The sequence below is a fragment of the Aulostomus chinensis genome, chromosome 8, assembly GCF_037954235.1.
Source record: "Aulostomus chinensis isolate RoL2024-O1b breed Wild chromosome 8, RoL_Achi_v1.0, whole genome shotgun sequence".
Classification (NCBI taxonomy): Eukaryota; Metazoa; Chordata; class Actinopteri; order Syngnathiformes; family Aulostomidae; genus Aulostomus; species Aulostomus chinensis.
In genome coordinates this window covers 24,189,718-24,208,808 of record NC_141327.1, presented here as the reverse complement: position 1 = coordinate 24,208,808, position 19,091 = coordinate 24,189,718, and the positions used below count along the sequence as shown (strand labels likewise).

The 19,091-nt window shown below is 41.3% G+C and overlaps 3 protein-coding genes across 13 annotated transcripts in view; all 3 read left to right on the top strand.

The window, feature by feature from the left end:
- Positions 1-1,938: 1,938 nt before the first annotated feature.
- On the top strand, positions 1,939-6,185 carry LOC147257713 (arrestin domain-containing protein 3-like). Its single transcript, XM_086210245.1, has 6 exons — positions 1,939-2,227; positions 3,146-3,203; positions 3,351-3,498; positions 3,718-3,814; positions 4,009-4,265; positions 4,346-6,185. Exons 1-6 carry the CDS (start codon positions 1,972-1,974, stop codon positions 4,598-4,600), a joined length of 1,071 nt encoding a protein of 356 aa, XP_086066371.1. The 5' UTR covers positions 1,939-1,971; the 3' UTR covers positions 4,601-6,185.
- A 3,551-nt stretch (positions 6,186-9,736) lies between these two features.
- On the top strand, positions 9,737-15,697 carry uchl1 (ubiquitin carboxyl-terminal esterase L1 (ubiquitin thiolesterase)). Of its 3 annotated transcripts, XM_086211820.1 has the most exons (9): positions 9,737-9,784; positions 9,867-9,878; positions 10,354-10,482; positions 11,436-11,577; positions 11,968-12,053; positions 12,803-12,850; positions 12,982-13,051; positions 13,146-13,204; positions 14,650-15,697. In XM_086211820.1, the coding sequence occupies exons 1-9, from the start codon at positions 9,752-9,754 to the stop codon at positions 14,731-14,733; spliced, it is 663 nt and encodes a 220-aa protein (XP_086067946.1). In that variant the 5' UTR covers positions 9,737-9,751; the 3' UTR covers positions 14,734-15,697. The 3 variants fall into 3 exon arrangements, with proteins under 3 accessions (XP_086067946.1, XP_086067947.1, XP_086067948.1); XM_086211821.1 differs by lacking the exon at positions 9,867-9,878; XM_086211822.1 differs by lacking the exon at positions 9,737-9,784 and having other exon boundaries at positions 9,875-9,936.
- Positions 15,698-16,974: 1,277 nt separating this feature from the next.
- Positions 16,975-19,091, top strand: part of LOC147257711 (LIM and calponin homology domains-containing protein 1-like) — a 32,834-nt gene continuing 30,717 nt past the window's right edge. For 2 of the 9 annotated variants that reach the window (XM_086211813.1, XM_086211809.1), the window contains exon 1: positions 16,981-17,448. In XM_086211813.1, coding sequence (XP_086067939.1) covers positions 17,335-17,448 — 114 coding nt within the window. In that variant the 5' untranslated portion in view covers positions 16,981-17,334. Of the gene's footprint in view, positions 17,449-19,091 lie in introns of all 9 variants that reach the window. The other 7 variants (XM_086211811.1, XM_086211812.1, XM_086211816.1 and 4 more) reach the window with 5 other exon arrangements.

The following is a 19,091-nucleotide window of genomic DNA, read 5'->3' as shown; positions in this document are numbered from 1 at the left end:
TGTAGCCTTTAGGTTGAATGTGCAAGCAAAGCAGCAGATTGGCGCCCCGCAGATACACGCCCCGCGTTCTTTTGCTGTGCGGCTGATGAATTCAGTGCAGAGTTGATTGTGTCAAGTTAGTTTGATAGAAAATGAGGGTGTGACGTCTGCACAGTTTCGTTCCTAATGTTTTTAATCAAACCCAACATGCAGTAAGTCCCCCCCCCCCACCATATTCACTTTAAATACATTTCTGAACCCTTTTTTTCCTTTTGGTTCCAAGTCTTTCACAAAACTATTGGTTCTTTAAATTTTCAAGTCAGACCTACAATCCAGCAAAAGCTTTTCAGCTTTCAGCAGTCACATCGCACTTTCAACAAGAAATACTCCCCCACCCCCAATAATCTCTGTTAATCTTTCATTAACATTGCATCTCAGTTGATGAACAGATGAAGGGGTGGAGTTACCGGTTGTGTTTCCTGCAGGTAGATAGAGGGGTGTGGCCCCTTGGAAGAGGTGGAAAAATGGGGGTGGGGGGTGGGGGCAACAAATTAATACAAAAAGTAAATTAAATAAATTTCTTTTGAATCCGTGAAAAATGACGTAAAAGAAAGCAAAAGCATCGACGAACTTGTATTTGAAAGTGTGTTATTTTGAAAAAGTATGATCTTTGGTAGTAATAAACACAATGTGAATACGTTTTTAGCCTCACAGATGTTGAAAACTCCAGAGCGAACAAACACACGGCAGGTGTTGTTTTTGCTTTGTCCGAAAGGATGGAACCCAAAAAACGAAGAAGAAGAGTGACTAGAACAGAATAGAATAGTTCGAAGACGAAGCAAAAGTCCACTTTGGGCGAAGCTGTTGTTCCTCCTGCGTGTCATAGCAGCTCTCCGCCACCGGAGGGCGCAGTAGGAGGAAACGTGGCACAGACGGAACCAGAATCAGGAGGTTGGTAAACCAGGAGACTCTCATTTGTTGATGATTCATCAGCAGAACTGTTGAGTGCCTGTATTCATGCTACATCTTGTTACCTTCTTAGCCTTGATCACTCGAAACATTGAAAACTTGTGATGCAGATTTTCAAACTGCAAAAAAAATGCAATGAAAAGTTGCATTTATTGTTAATTTGCTTGACAGCGAATCCAGTAAGTTATAACTGAGACTACGCATTAGCTTTGCAGTAGACTCATTTAACCCTGTTACTCTTATGTTTTTTCTTAAAATGATTTTAAATATATTCCCAGCTCACAAGGGTTTCGCCCACTGTCTCTTTCGTAGTTCAAAAGTTAACATACAACATGTATTTGAGCAAATATCTGGCAATAAACACTGAAATTAGCAAAATAACAAATGTGACTGCTGAAAAGTTGGACATGGATAGATTTCCCAAAATTTCTAACTTAATATAAGTCAAATCATACAGAAAATTGAGTGAGTATTTGTTGTGAATGTGATTTCCTTGACATAAATCAATTACAGCATAAAAGCAAACAGTTACAGGTCATAAGTTTAGGATGCACCACAGACAAAACCCTCTTCCTCACTCCTTTGTTTCCCTCTTCATCGGTTTTCTTTCACAATCCTTTTTTTTTTCTCCTTCTGAACTCTTTCCCGGCTTCAGTGACGTCATGTGGAGGCGCTGCAGCGGTTCTTCTTCCTACTCAGTCAACACCTGTCAATCACATTCCGATCCGAGGGGAATAAAACCGAACTTAAGTTTCAAAGAAGAGCTGGGAGATTTATGAATGTGATATTGAAACACTTGTCGCGGACGGCGTGCGTGACGTGGGCGGTGCCATGTGTATTTGGCCTCACGTGCGCAGCTAATGGGGGAGTCAGGGCGACCCGGGCAGAGACCCTCAAGGGGCGTGGCGCTCCCTCCCCCTGGGGGAGCACTATAAACCTGCAAACCTCAACATTGCGTGCGCGTCACATCACCTCCGCGTTCATTTACAACTCACCGTCTTCGTTCATTTGCGCCTGCAAAAAATGACGTCAAACCGACTTTTAACAATAACGTGCGATGCGCTGAACGAGAGCGGGACGTTTTCGGAGGGGGACACCGTAACTGGAGCAGTAACTCTGGTCTTATCCAAGCAGACGCTGATTAAACGCCTCTTCGTCAAATTGAAGGGAGACGCGCGGGTCCGCTGGTTGAGAAAGAGCAGCAGTCGCACCTACACCTCCTCTGCACACCGGAGATACTTCAAACTCAGGCAGTTTTTAATCCCTGAGTACACCGAGGGTAGGCGGAACAAATCCTTTTTGCGTGAGATTAAACTGGCACGTGGACTTTTGCATCATTTTCCTGTGCGTTTATTTACTTCAGGAATCAGGGATGAAATTGTTGATGCTGGGGGGGGGGGGGGGTAAACCAAAACATTAAATAAAACAAAAAAACAGTTCTATATCACAATTTAAACAAACGTGTCATATTTCACCCTTCACATACACAACATACGGTAACTGTGAAGTAAAAACAGGTGGAGAACTCATGTGTACTCCACAGATGTGACATATGCCAGATATAATCCCATAATTCAAGTCATCATGGATATTTTTGATTTATGCAAGTATAAGTATACAGAAGTAGAAGGTGTATATGACAGCATATTACCTTATACATGTACCCTATATCTGTAGGACATGCTGACAATCTCTTGATTTATGTGAAATGTTACAATTCCTGAATTTAGTTCCCTCATATTTAACATCAGTAAAAGTACAAGTACTGTGAACGAGCTGGGAGTTCACCAGGTCTTTTGACTGAGGGCATCAGAAGCATCAACAGGTAAACAGCTGGTGGAGTTGGAGCTCTTTTAAACTGTCGGGGGTTCATTTTAATCTTCGTCATTGGCTGATAATTATGAGTCATCCCATGAAGAATGTAGAGCCTCAAGTTTTAAAGCAATAAAAAAAAAATATATAAAAACCCTCACCAGTATCTTTTATGGAATAAAGTTTAAGACCACACAAGGGTAGAATTTATACACATAGCATGGAAATATGGCAGAGGTGACCTAATAGAATGTTGCATCCGGTTAAATGTGATCATTTTTGAAAGTTAATCGTACCTGTTCAATAAAGTACTCCTCCTCATTACTAGAATCAAGTGATGCTCAAACCATTTCCAAATGTAACGCCGAAACACTTTGACTTGTAGGGACTGTTGTTCCTCAGGGGATCCATGTGTACAGCTTCTGCTTAAATTTACCACAAATGTAAGTGAGACAACTTACCGTGTGCACCATCGTGTACTTGAAGGTTATTAATAGTCTGTGTGCTCTACAGTTACGATAATTGCAGTTTATGTAATTCAGAATGCCAGTTAAGATGTGTAACCTGAGTCTTTGGACATTCCCTCGCAGGAGCATGCCTTCAACCTTTAGCGGGAGCCACGGAAAGATTGTTTACAAGCTGGCGGCGAAGCTGTCCAGAAGCTGGAGACTGGACCACACTGTGGAAAAGGAGATCGACTTTGTGTCCAAGTCATATCAGAACCCGCACTCTCTGATGGTTCGTGAGATACGTCTCCTTCATACGATGAGCTCTGATATTCCACTGCTTAATGATGGTGTCCCAACACTGCAGCAGAGGGGGGAAAAAAAAAAAAACACGTCGGTCGACTTCTAGTATTCATGGCGACTCTGAAGAAAGTGGTTCCATTCCTCATCTCTCAGAGGAGCTCTACGTGAGCATCTCACTGTAGCTCTGTCTGTCTTCATTCCTTTACAGTCGCGTCAAGTTGGTTCGACAGAAAAACAAGTGGTTTATTTCTCAAAAGGAAACGTGCACGTGGAGGCCAGCATTGACAAGACGGCGTACATCCCAGGTAGGAAAGTTCTTCCTCATTACAACCAAGTCATGAAGGCAGACACAGGAAACATGCATGGAGTCATAGAGAGATAGGATTCACTGTTTCATGGCCACCAATTCATCTCATGTTTACACATCCGACAGCAGCCTAGCTTGTTTCCCTTTAACTAGAATGAATTCTTAATTAGAATTATGTTGCGTTTCTTATAGGAGAGGTCATATCGATTGTTGCAAAAATCAACAACGCCTCCTCCAGTCATTCAAGACCAAAATTCAGTTTTGTGCAGGATGTGGAGTACAGAGCCAAGGGTCACAGCAGCAATAAAATCACTGTCATTGAAAAAGTGACCAACAGATCTTTGGACCCCCAAACTCAGAAGGAGGTGTGGCGTGAAATAAAGCTTCCCTCTAATCTGAGTCCGACCATCCACAACTGTGAGATAATCTTGGTGGAGTACCATGTGAAGGTATGAACAGATGTCATGTTTTCTCCAAATTGAATTCTGTTGTTTTGCTCTTCACGATGAGGCCGTCCTTAACTCCTCAGGTGTATCTGGATGTCAGCGATTCTCCACAAGCCAGGTTCCCAGTGGTCATTATTCCACCTGACCTTGCTCATGGCGCGCAGCATGGGGCTCCCGGGGCAACTGAGAGCCTAAGAAACAGTGAGTTCTCTCCCGCTGTGGAGCCTGTCAGTTCAGGTCCTACATACCCGCTTGAATACTCAGACATCCAGCAGTATTCAGAAAACCCAGATCACCACCTGATGAACGCCGGCCTTCCAGGTGCACATTTGGCTTAGCTTACACCCGTGAGAGGAGGCTCACCAGTATCACTCTCCATCTTCATCATCATCTCCCCCCGCGCTCCATCCTCCAACCAATGCCCCGATGTATGACCCGCCTTTGTTTGCCTGAGGGACTCCCCCATCTCCCTCAGCTTCACCAACATACATCATATCCCCAACAGCTCCGATGGCCGACCTGCCATCACCGCAGCAGTGACCGGCTCTAACTTCCTGTCTCAGACCGATGAAATTCCTCCAGCTCGCTCACTTCTTCTCCTCACGCCTGCTTCTGGAAACCCACATGTGGAATAATAGAATGTAATGACTGACTCAGCTCACAAATCATGAAGTAAACTAGGAAAAAGTAGCTATAATATGTGAACTCCTGGTGCTGAAAGGCACTGTGTGCAATATTAACTCGCCGTGTGCACGTAAGCATTAATGTGGCCCTTTAGTTTGATGTCGACGGTTTATCACTAGAACCATGTCAAGTTACGACGACACTCCATTTTTCCAGTCTTGATTCAGAATTGATTCAGTCTCTGGCTTTATATTCACTCTCTCTACCACACACACACACCTGACTTTAAAACTTTTCAATAAAACACATAACCTTTATATAATTTCATATTTAATTTTTTTTGTTTGTCATAGCAATTTGCTTAAAAGCCAAATGTATATTTTACAGTCTGCTGAGACATTGCTGTTATCGTTCTAAACTCCCAAGTTGTAAGTGTTTTATCTGACTTTGATGAAGGAGCGTCAGACGTCTCTTCACAACGTTCTGAATGAATGTGGACGCGAAAGATTCTTGGGCAACTTTTATGTCAGACACCGTTTTGATAAGTCATTGCAGGGCAAACATTGAAGTATTTTATGACTTATTTAAATATCTTAATAGAAATCAGTCACTGTGTCTGTTGAAAGTATTATATTTAATTCGTTTTTATTGGGCACACAAGAACCAAGTGTTATTTACCAGTCTCCAGTTCCTGCCCGGATGTATATTAATACCATTCCATGCTCATAGCTGGCACAGGGGTGGCGCATGTGTGCCTGCATCAAAATAACATCAGCTCAAATGTAACCCCAGAAGTGAGGCAACTGCACTGAATAGTCGGGAGCGGTGGACTATGCAGGTTTGAAGCACTGTAAACCTTATATGAATGTAGGTCCAAGCCTGCAGTCAAACCTCCCCCACGTTGGTGGGTTTCCACTCGCTCGTTGGGATTCTGCCTTTAATTTGTCACCTGATGCGATGCAACAAACACCTGTGTAAACCTGGGGTCTCTTGTTAAACCTCAGAGTGAGTCGTGACACTTCGGTAAGGTCAGGCGCATATCCGCTCTCCTCCAGGCTTGGGCGCTACCTTCGTCAATTCAAAACAAAGACTTACAGCAAGGTTTTTGAAGATGCAATCTTTCTAATAACCATCAGGGGGAGACTCCACTGTAGGGAGCCAAATTATGCAGAGGCTCCCCTCACACCTCAGACTCTCTGAGATTAAATAACTCACTTGATTTATTACCTCACCAACCATTTTCTTAAGTAAACAACACACAGACATAATAAACTCAAATATCAGGGAAAGACTGACACCAACCAAAATAGTATTTCTGCAGAGAGGTTTTTAGTGGAGGCTCCAGCCCCCCCCCCCGCAACCCTTAAAAGGAGAAGTGGACGAAAATGGATGGATGGTTTTCAGTGGAGAATGTTAAAACTGAAACACCAAGTAAACTAAAGACGAGAACCGTAATGTGAAAGATGTGGAGACAGAATCTTGGTTCAACTATTTGAAGATGTATAATAATAATAATAATAATCATCATCATCATCATCATCATAATGTTTTGACTTTTCAAAAAGCTCACTGGAAAAAATAGGGAAAAACATAAATCAAATTTCAGTCACAAAATCCACTTACAGAATGTTACTATAAAATTCAGGAATTGGTATGAAGTATTCAAAACTTCACTCTCCTCCTTCATGACCAGTGAATTATATTCATCCAACATGAGATGCGTTTACAGGCTCAAGGATGAGACAAACAAAAGTTGTGACAAATTTCAGCATAAAAGAATCGCAAACAATAGATAGAATATGAAATGAGTGTAAGACAAACAACAGCAGTCATGACCGTTGCTGATATCATACTGGAAAGACAAAATGCAGATGGAACAACATTCTCTTTTTCACATTTCTCCCACACTCAGGAATTATTGGCAGAAATATGACATCTGAATTTAACCAGTTCTTCTCACTGGCAGACATGTGGCAACACGATGAATTTGAACAGATGAGTGGTACTGCCATCAAACACAGACTTGCACAATAACTGGGAAAACAGGGCACATAGTTTCAGTCCCTTGCAACAGAACCACTATAACGTTACATTTAAAAGTGACTTCTCTCAGTCTGTGTCACAACTTGTGTTGTGAACACCTTGAAGCCTCCGTAAACCTACTCCTGTAATCCCAAAGTACTCTGCCCTCCATCGATGTGGAGTCTAGGTCAGACTCAGATAAATCCTGTTCATGTAAACTCTTGACTTTGACCACCAAAGTCTTTTCAGTTCATCCTTGAGTTCCAGTGGATGTTTGCGCCAAATCTGAAGAACTTCCCTGGAGCTACTGGTGAGACTTTGCATTCATGAAAGTAGGATGGATGGACAGATGGATAACGGTGTAGAGTGACTGTTGAGAAGCTGGAGTCCCGGTGTCACAGTGATCCATCACCTTCGGTATCGGTAGTGTTGTGACTGTTGAAGAAAGAAGCGCAGGAGAAGAGCCAGCAGCATGCTGAGGGAGATGAAGAGACAGCAGTACACCACCATGCTCCAGCCCCAACCTGCATCCAAAGGAGGCGCGCCACTGGTCTCCTCAAATGTTGATGGTAGGGGCATGTTGGTGTGTGCAGGAGCAGAGGGTCTGAACCAGTTTCCAGTAATTCCTTCTTGACCATTAAGTGAACTCAAGAGCTGGTGTCCATTAAACTCTTCCAGCCCTGTTGTCTTCAAGTGTCAATTGAAGAAATGTTTTTTTTTTTCTCCTTCCAGTCAGGAGCTACTAAAAAGACAAACATGGACTTTTCCGCATAAACAAGTCTAATAATTCGTATGTTAAGAAAATTACAGGTCTTTGTTGTTTTACTGCTTGATTTGTCTCTGGCGTACAATCTGAAAAATTAAAAAAAGGAAATAAAAATGGCATTCCAGGCTCGCTTCTCTTCCTTCTGGTTTTCTCCGGACTTCTGCATCAGTGTTGCTTCTCCCTTTTAAACTCACCCCTAAATACACCAAACAGGCACACAAACACAGCACAGAGAGGAAATCACCAGCTACCAATATCTCCCTGACCTATGACCTCATCATTTCACAGTCATTCTCTGTGACTCTGGTCCTCTAAGCCTCTCTCCCACATGCACATTCGCTGCAGGAATGGATGATCAATAACTCCTGGAATTGTCCATCATCACTTCTGATTAACTCACGATTCCAAAGTCATTCCTGCATAAATAAAACATTTATGTTGCACTCTAGCTTCAGTACAACGCTTGGCATTTTGGCAGTCTCATTTCACTCAATGTATTCTTCGTACGATTACTGCCGTCACTGTAGATGCACAAAAGAGATGCAAATACACGCGAGAAATAAAGTGTCGTAATTAAAAAATGTTACCTGGAGAGGCCTTTGAGCAATGTATCAAGTGCTTCATCTACTTTATGAAACAATATTTTAAAATGACAACAGACAAATGTGCTAATTATTAAAGAGGAGAGAAAATGATAGCAAGATGGAAACCGTGTGATGGACCTTGTAGGGAGTCTTGCTACATGATGAGTCATTCAAGTTGAAAATGAATGATAGAAAAGGTTTCTGTCCACACAAAACTTTAACTCAATCTTGTCTTATGTGCTTATGAATTATTGGCAGAAATATGACACCTGAATTTGGCAACAGAATGGATTTGCACAGAATCGTGGCACTATCAACTAGTTGCATCGTAACTAGCAAGACACAGCACTTAAAATTTCAATACCTTGCAAGGACACCACTAGTAGCACTAACTTTCCAATGAAAAGTGATTATTCAGACTCTATCTTGCACTCAGTGTTGACTTATTTTCCCTTTTTTTAACTTAACTTTAATTGCCAGTGAAATACATCATGATTTGGGTTAAAACAGAACCTTTCATCGCAGAAACTTTCTGTTTTCTGTTTAGAAAGACTTTATAGAAACGCCTTTGAAGCAAACTCCCTTGGGGTGGGTCATGTGACAGTTGGACACCCCAAACTTCCTTAAACCTTCCATAAACCTGCTTCTGTAACCCCCGAAATATTCTGCCCCCCTATTGATATGGAGTGTGGAATATGAGATGCTAGGTGATTTTCAATCTTTCATGTGACACTCTTAAACGGAGCCCCCAGAAATCCTCTCAATCCCCTCAGCACATGAATGTGAAAGCAGCCTTTTAGTGTCTAACTAGCACATACAGTACATCACTGTACTGGTGAAGATGGAACATTGAAGTTATGTAACTGAATGGCAAAATGCATTATTAAGTGGAGGGGTGCTCTGATGAAAATGCATGCATGGATAGACTTAGATTTATATTCATCTATCATATTTCCAACAATTTAAAATGAAAAGTATATATTTTTGAAAATGTCAGGCCAATTTAGGCAACAAAACAAATGGAGATAATAACCTAAATACAGGTTAAATATAAATATATAGTAATAAAAAATAAGTAATTCTTTGTAATTTTTTTAATTCCACCTATTGACCTGGAGCGTGAATGATTTTATCTGTCTTTCTAGAACGTACTTGATCTGACCAGACCAGATTGATGTGGTTCAGTGGTGTGATTTAACTTTACACTAATTCTTTGTACCGGAGTTAACTTGCCTCAATTGCATTCCAGACAACAGTTCAATGTACTGTAAGTGGAATTATAAAACAAAAATATCCTTCTGACGTTTAAAGAATTTAGAAATGTATACACCAGCTTTTATTTGATCTGAGTTCACCCCTGTCTGCTGCGGAATGGTATGGCCGGTCCGGTAGCATAAAACCCACAGGCACACTTTCCTCCAACAGTTAGTGGGTGAGAACAGACAAATCAGAGCACACAGCTGGACAAATATCACTAAAAAAAACTTGACAAAATGGAGTGGACACCAATGGAAATAAATCCCGAGGTGAAAAGAATAGCTGGTTGCTTTCTATCCGTATTCGTAGGCGACAAACTCAACTTATCTCTTTTTTTATATATCGTTTCAGATGCTGAACAAGGTGGGTAACAAACGTAAAATGCTGAGTAATGGCGGCATATTGCTAGCATAGCTACCAGGTAAGTTTTACAGTAGCTAACTCAAACTAGTGACGTGGTTAGTTAAATCGGGTTTTTGTTTTTTTTTTTTTTAAATGCTGTTATGCTATCAAGCCATTTACTTCGTAACTCATCATTTAATTATCTGGTTTTTTTTTTAAATTCACTGTGTAGCAAGAGTTTAAATGTTAAATCATGGCAAACATTAGAGTCGTTGAGGTCAATTCCACGAGCAGCAGCATCCCTCCATGCGCTGCCCCCTGTGTCTAGGCTAAAGGGTGTGGTCTGACGGGGCCAGCACAACGCAGCATCTTTGAACAGCTAAGAAGAAATATTTATAGATATCGCCACGATGATCTTAATTGTTTGAGATCCATTGGATTCGTCGTTTTATTTCTTGACTGCGTGTTTTTTTTTTTTTTTTTTGTTTCCTTTCAGATGATGAGCAAGCTAGGCGTGGATGAAAGCTGGCGCTTTGTGGATGTGCTTGGATTGGAGGCTGATCAACTCTCCACCGTTCCCAAACCATGTTGTGCCTTGATGTTGCTCTTCCCACTTACACAACAGGTAATAATATTGACGGGAAGACTGAGACCAAGGGTGGGGTGGGCCAGTGATACAATCTGTCTGGGGTGGGGTGGTACAGAGATGGGGGTTGGGGGGGGGGGGGCAGGCAAAGAGGGAGGAAGAGCTGTGTGATATTTTAATGGACAAAAAAGAGCCAATCTGAGATTTTAGAAAAGAGCTGAGATACAAGATATGAAGTCTTATTTTATTGAACCCACAAAATAAAAAGGCCATCAACTGGGTTGTTTTGCTGTCAGTAAACCGTACCACAACCCAACCTCTGCCTCAGAAACATATTTGGCCTGAAACAATTTTATTAATCAAGTACCCTATCATTTTTTTTTTAAATTAAGGTTGTGTACTTTAAAGTATACACAATGTCCTCTACTGTTGCACAGGAAATGAGAACCAGTAGTGTCTCCAAATAGCGCAATCCATCTAAATCATATGTCTCTCAGCTTATCGGTTCCTGTAACTCCAGCCTGATTTTCTGACAGTTGCATATGGAAAACAATGATGTCAAATTTGCGCGTCTATGCCACCAGAGACTTGTCACTCTCTATTTCATCATCACTCTCCATTTCTACACTTTGTTCTGACACAGAGACGAAAGAATGGCTTTGTTGAAGCTTAAATTCTTGGGGCTTTTGTTCACAAAGAGAAAAAAACAGGACTCAACAGTTGCATCGGTAACAATAATATGTTATCAGTCCCCCTTCCTAAATCACCACTCAGTTGTTTTGCCCCTCTCACTGTTCAAACCAGTCTCTTGTGGCTTATAATGATTATAGAGCAGATAAGTAAATCCTCAACTCCCTAGTCTGCCATTTTCAATTGTGATTGTAATCAATGTGCACATTTCAAAGTTGGCTGCACACACTGTTCTCCTGGTCAAATGACAATGCCTATCCTGTCTGCGTGTGTGTGCATGTCCGTGTGTGTGTGCTTTGCAGCATGAATCTTTTAGACAACAGCAGGCGGGTAAGGCAACAGGAGGCTCTGACCTTTATTTCCTGAAGCAGACTGCAGTCAATTGCTGTGGCACCATCGCCTTACTTCACGCAGTCGGCAACAACCAAAAGAAAATCCAATTTGGTAACTATACTTGATACGACAGTAAATGAGATTAAAATTCAGCTTAATGTCGGTCCTCATCAGTGACTCAGCATTTCTTTTTTTAAGGTTTGACGTATGTGGCTCTCATTATTACATTCAAAAGTTGGACGCTCCCTCTGTTTTTCTGTCAGTTGCTTTTCTATGATAAGCTACTGAAATTGAACCACACTCTGTTTAAGTTTTCCTTCTCAGGAGTAGTACTTTCTGAAATATTCTGAAGAACCATAGAACTTCGGTATAAAAGCACTACCATTAATTTGTATGCTCAGTGAGGATTTGAGAATGCAGATGTTTTAAAAAGTGTCTTTTACTGTATTTCAACATGAAGAATGATATGTAACTAAAATCATTTTGCTCCGTCGTGCTCAGAGAGTGACTCCACCTTGAAGAAGTTTCTAGAAGAGACTGCAGACATGAATGCTGAGGACCGTGCTAAGCATTTGGAGAAGTATAAGGTACGCAGTGTACACACACGCACACACACAAACTGACAAAAAGCATTTTTACCTCAGGATCCTTAATGGTATCAATGAACCTCTATTATGAAAAGATTGTGATTACATTTTTTTGTTTTTTCCTTACAGCTGTGTAAGTTTTAGTTACCATCCAACGTTGTTATGTGAAATACGTATCCCTGAATATCAAATAGAGGCGGCATGGCTCAGAGGTAGAGTGGCCATCTAGCAACTGAAGGGTCGCAGGTTTTATCATCACTTTCCCTGTTCACCATGTCGAAGTATACTTGAGCAAGATTCGGAACCCCTAATTGCTCCTGATGGCCCTGCAACCGACTGGCGACCCACCTCTCACCCAATGTCAGCTGGGATATAGGCCTCCCCCTTAACAGAGGGTTAAGCAGTAAGCTTAAGCAGTATAGAAAATGGATATCAAATATTAATAATAAATGATAAGGATTATTTTGCTTGATATATTGAAGTAGCTGAATGGCTGATCTACAAAAGCTGTGATGCATTAAAACGTAAATGTAACAAAAGATACTGTAAAATTTGTGTAGTTTTAACCACTTGGGGGCGCTAGACACAAGCAAATGACTTCTGGACTGTTCTGGTGTGTCATGATTACGACACCCATTAGAGAGAGAAGATTGTTTTCACTGTTATATAAATATTTCTGATATGCTGGTTAAATATCTCTGCTCTTGTGGCTGTTTTAGAATGAAATGTTGTGAATGTTTCTTTACCAGGCAATTTATGACACCCATAATGAGGTTGCAGCACAGGGACAATGCAGGGTAAGACTACTATCCATAAAATCACATCATGGATATATGACAGCTTGTATATTTACACTAAATTTTGAGATGGCCTTTGTTAACTCCACTTATAATCAAAGTATTTACATCCAGTATTTCAATTTTCACAGCCAGAAGCAGATCAAGTCAACTTCCACTTTATTGCCTTTGTCAATATAAATGGACAGCTCCATGAATTCGGTGAGAACACACCCTCATTATTTACGGTCTTCTGTTCTGCATTTTCTCGGTTTTTCTGGATTTTGGATTCCTAATTTCATCATTTGTTTTTAAGATGGGAGAATGAATGGTCCCATTAACCATGGAGCTACCAAAGATGACTCCTTCATATTGGTATGTAAAAAGATGGCAATTGTATTCATTAAACATGTCATGTCAAACAGGTTAAAATACAGCAGTCTAACAGCCAAATCCCGAAATGCATGTGACCTGTGATGAGTCACTGTCCTGTACTTAGGGAGTGGCTGTTGCAGTGCCTTAGTGGGATCAGTAACTCTAGTGCATATTGTCTAATATCTCCAAATGAATTCATAAAATTGGTCTGAAGTGCAAAGAACACTGGTTACTTCTCTAAAAGGCGACAAAATCATTGTTGAAACCGAAGCAATACGTTTTTACTGCCAGTGTGTTTCCTTTAACACCTGGTTGGTCTCTCTGCGGAGCCTGGCCAGTTCGATTGTAAGTGTCATTATAAAAGTAAAATGAAAATGTTGATGACTGTAAAAACCTAATGTATCTGACACGGTCCTGTTTGCTTGTGGTAATGCAAGTCATTGGGGAGTCATGTGATCTGACCTCTGACATGGTGAGGTCATCGAACAAGCACGAGGGCTGTACAAGCATGAGTAATGAAATCAAACTAAAATTGTTCAACATTTAAATGGTTATGCAGAGCTCTTTCAAGTCCATGAGGGTTCAGTGTGGTGGTGGTGTTTTTTTTTAATTATTGTGTCATAAGTTTTATAATTCCATGATTTTAGTGAGATTCCATATGTTTTTGTTAGCAGAATACTGGGAATGCTCCCTACACTGGGAGTGAATCCTCTTCCACTGAGCTTTTGCACCTGCAGTTGCCCAGAATGGACAAAATATTGACCTTTTCAGTTTTAGCACGATTGGTTGCTCTTTCTGTCTTCCATTTTTACTGGATATCAATGAATTGCCCTTTTTAGGGATTCTGAATAAGTGGTTGTTGGTGCTGTCTTAAACATCTGCGTTGTGTGAAGTTCAAGCCAAATTGGTATATTTTTATTAAATAGCCAGCCTTTTTGCAGCTCGCTTGGAAACAGAGGGGAGGTTGCAATCTGCAACTTCACCACTAGATGTCACTAAATGTTACACACTGGTCCATGGAGTTAAAAAGTAGACATGCCTACCAAGATTCCCTTTTCTGTTCTGCATTTCGTATTCTCCTGGAGAGTATGGATTGGCAAAATAAAATGTAAAATTATTCATATTTTTGGCCAACTGTCAAACTATGAATTCACAGTCCTCAAAAAATATTTTAAAGCATTGCAAACCTTTAAAGTCAATTTATTAATATGACAAGTACCTCAGAGAAGTGCAAAATTGCATGCAAATATGAGAACTCATCAAAAATGTCAGTGAAAACCAAAGTATTGATTTTTTTTAAATTGTACTGTATAATTTTAAATTTAGCCAAGAAATAATTCTAAATTGAAACTTTTTTTCCACCTAAAGTCGAATCTGTTTAACACTTGACACAAGCACATGAATTAACATCTTCAATTGTCTATTATTCCGTCTCATACGTGCAGGATGCAGCCAAAGTGTGCCGTGGGTTCATGGAACGAGAGCAAGGTGAAGTCCGTTTCTCTGCTGTGGCTCTCTGCCACTGTTAGATCCAAGAAGGACACTGAACCCAACTGTCAACCAAAATGTCCTGGAGCATTCACATTGCAAACACTATCATTAGACACCCAGAGCAACCTGTGTACACATACATCAGCACACACTATGCACTCTAAAGCACATACTGTTTCCACATATATTTCCCTCCGTGTCTCCTCGTGAACAAAGCTTTCTCCAGCGCACCCACAGTCAAACTTTCTTTCTTCTTCAGCTAACTATCTGACACAGGCTTGCACAAATTTTTTTGTATGTGACATAATTTAGCAGTGGATTCCACCGTGTGTGTCTGTGCTGAAATCCTAGTAAAATATTGATGCTTAAATACCTTTTGTGCCAGTAAGACTATCTGAGAGAAAAAAAAAAGCATGAGAATGAAAAAGCAAAAAAGCCTGAATGGGGAAACATTTTTCCTGTTTCTCTGAATGCCTCTGGTTGCTATGTGGTTGAGAGTTTAAGGCTCGGACATTCCTCGGAACAGCCCAAATGTGTCTGTGGGAATAATTTCACCATTGTCCTGACAAAAGCACTTTTTGAGTTGTGACATTTACTACTGACATTTTGTTCTGGGGGAAAAAAAACGACAAACAAAACTAAACAGGTTTGCTTTGAGGTGTTACCTTTTTGAATTGCAGGATGAGAGGATTTTAGTCATTCTTTGCTTCGACTGTATGTGTTCCGATATTGAAATGTTGTTTGCACTTTGTTTACGATGGGGTTTAAAAAACAAAACAAAAAACTGCTGTTGGTCAGTAGCACTGTTAGTGTGAAGGATGAGAAAATACCAACCGTTGGGTTGTTGTACAATGTTTAAGCTGTATACCAATTGTTTACCTTTCTGCAATTTCCAAAAATTCTGTTGCTGTAATTCTACTGGTGATGCCGCTGTGGGAATTCAATAAAGCAACTTAACACTTCAAGGTGTCTTCATATTTATTAGAAGACATGAATACCAGACATCTTGCCTTGAAGACTTTAATTTGTACTTTACCTGGACAGTATCTCTCTGTCTCAAAAAAACAAACATCCCCACCCTGAATTAGAATTGCTGAGATGACTCTGGAACAAGTTTTCCTTGTGCTCTAAACCCCCCCCCCCCCCCCACCCCAAAAAAAACCCCGCTGTTTTTTTAACAAAATTTTGAAACGGTTCATTTGAACTATCAAATCATTCTTTAACAGTGTTGTGCAACTTAGGAACTCAGGAGTGTGCTCCTCAAACGTAAACCGAGGAAGACGCGTACTACCGGGGCACTGAGGACGTGTACTCTGTGTAACTTGGGGGTTTGAGGGGGCTTGGCAGGTATTTAATCGGCGGTTTCCTGCTTTTGACATTTTTTTTGGCAAAAAAAAAAAAAAAAATCCTGTAAGAGGAGAAGCAGGGCCAGCAGGGGGCCCTTGGACCAAGTTGGTCAGTAGAACCCCGCCCCCCCCCTCCCCCCCAACACACACACACACACACACACACATTTTTCATCTAATCCTGCACATTACTACTACTGAACTGGGATGGAAAGAATAGAAAAAAAATCATTCCTTAAATAGAATATCTAGTCATAAATACATTTTCACCAAGTGCATCTGTCTGATGTGATAAATTGCAGCATGTTTTGGACATTTAGAAATGTCAGTACCCTTTTAAAAACTTAACATTGTAAAACATTTTTCTGAAAAAACAAATCGATGGAGGGTTGTAATCGTTCCCCTTAGCTGACTTTATGTTTTCAGATATTAATTGACCCAATCTGATCTTTGCGGGTGGCTTTACAAACCTGATCTCAGGTCAGTAGAGACACGTGTGTCCTCCCTCAGCAGCCCTACTTTGACTACTCTCATAAATGTGATATCCCAGTGTTTCATTTTTTTAAACTTTGATACAAATGTTGCTCAAATTATAGGTTATTGCTGCAATGAGACGGTCATGATATGACTTAAATATGTAAGACTGCATATGGCGTCGAGCCTTCATGACCTCGTGTCTGCGGCCCTGCAAGAGGTGATACTGAACTAAACAGGCGGGTTCTGAGGCTGGTGCGTGTCCCTGTTGTCCCTGCTGCATGCAAGGTCTTTCTGGTGGACTTAACGTGGGTGAGGTGCTTTCAAACCTCCCCGGACAGCCTCCTCCAGATGACGTATGAGATCCGAGAAATAACGGGACACGTTTTGCAGTCCCGCTCATCTCTCTCTGTCTCTCTCTCTCTGTCTCTCTCTCTCTCTCTCTCTCGATCGACTCCCCCCCCCGCATAGATTCCTGCCTGCGCGTTCACGCCACCTACAGCGCACGGCGCGGCAGCAGCAGCAGCAGCGGCGGCGGCGGCAGCAGCAGCAGAGAACGGCGTCAGCCTCGCGCGGTTTCACCGTTGAGTCTTTATTTTTAGCGCCTGGTTCGTGTTGCATCGTCTCGGGAGGCTCGTTCTCCATCTCGGTGTCACAGTCGGAGCAGGACGTCGGTTGAAAGCGAGGAGGAGGAGGAGGATAACGGGCTGACAGACAGGAGAGAGGGGAGCACCGTCACATCCAAGAGAAGGGGGGAGCTTATCAACACCGTCCGTCCGACAGACTCTCCGGTCCTCTCTGAACGGCCTGTCCGAAGATATGGCGAGCCAGGCAGCGGGCCGAGATGTCCCGAACGCCCCGCGGGACGAGCAGGAGTCACTGGAGCCGAACCATCCCGAACCAGCCTGTCAAGAGGCACAGAAATGGATAGAGGTAATATAGAGGGGGGCTAACGGAACCGTACTTTGACACACTGGGACTGCGTGGGGATATAAATACTGTAAATCAGCACCGGTGCATCGTCACCTGTTGGGGTGGTGGGGGGTGGGTGGTGGTGCAGTTGTCGGGTTACAACCCCTTAAAAGTTTTCACACGTGTGACTCATGACCTTAAAGTCCTGCATCTTTAACATGAAATAAGAAATTAAAGTAACTTAATTCCTTAAAAACTTTATGACCTGTTTCTTAAGTGGCGAGACTGTTGTCGTCACACCAGGGAGGAGGAACACCCACCCCACCCCGTACATTTTTTTTTCCCCTCCTCAGGCGCGAGGGGATTCTGGTTGCCATGGTTATGAAACCGGGCCAACGTTCACGCACGAGATGCTATCCTGGACCAACAGTTGATCGCATCAGATGAGATTATCATTTTGTGGTTTGCTGCATCGCTTCCACCATCATCTGGTTGGCTAAAAAAACCCCGCCTCCCTCCATAAGCATGAGCGGTGAATCATGATTTGCCCGTGAAGCTCCGTTATGACCTATTTTGTTTTATATATTATTGTCACCGCGGAGCTTTAGCCGAGCTACCTGCCAAGAATCTAGCCTGGGTACACAGAAAAAGGTCGGCTACAAACGTTAGCAGTTTTTTTTTTTTTTTTCCACAAGGCCCTTCAACAGCTCATAATAGGCACAAGTTATGCTGAACAGAGCAATTTGACACTACTATAAACTTCCAGTCCTGACATAAGCCTCAATTATAGCAAAATAATAAAAAAAAGTCTTCACAACACAACCGCATTTAATCATTTATCATGGATAAAGTGGTCCCAACTAGATATATTTATACCGCTGAAGACTGATAATTAGAGAATGCTTTGAAGCCGGTTGGTTTCAATCAAACATTTTTCTTCCTAATACATTGTTTATAATAAAACTGTAAGATTCATACAATTTGAAAATAGCTATTTCCAGGCCTGGAGACAATTTGGAATAATTACTACAGCATGGGTGTTTGGGAAAAGTCAGGGAATTTTACCTCATTAATACCAAGAGCATCTGTGGTTCCATTATACAGTAAAATCTGCTTAGAACTATATTGGTTGTCCTTAATTTAGTTAAATAAATGTTTATTTTGGATCATACTACTTAGTGGATTATTAGTTTTAGGTAAATATACTGTGGGGAATTTGAAATTTGTGTTTGTATTTCTATACTTTAATATCATGCATGTTTTTTTCATGAATATGCAAATGTTTCAAAGAATGCATAATCATGAAACGTTGCCTCGAAGGCATGGAAAAGTACTGTAACCTTCATGGAAATAAATTGGTAAAAATGAGTCTGAAAGGCCACCGAAGTGGATCATAATGTATTTTTCAGACTTGCTCCATATACAGAGCAGGAATATGATTATGAACATTAATGGCACTCATAAAAAAAAATCACTTTTCCATGAACAGCGTATTTAGGCTAATTCCAGGTATTCATATGCACTGATGATTATTCACCCAACTGGAACAATCAAACCGCAATGATGTCACACTCGCCAGGGGTGACATATCAGTTCCAGTTTGAAGTTACTGGCAGGGCTTTTCTGACCATGAATAGAGATTTTTTTAAATCAACGTATCATCA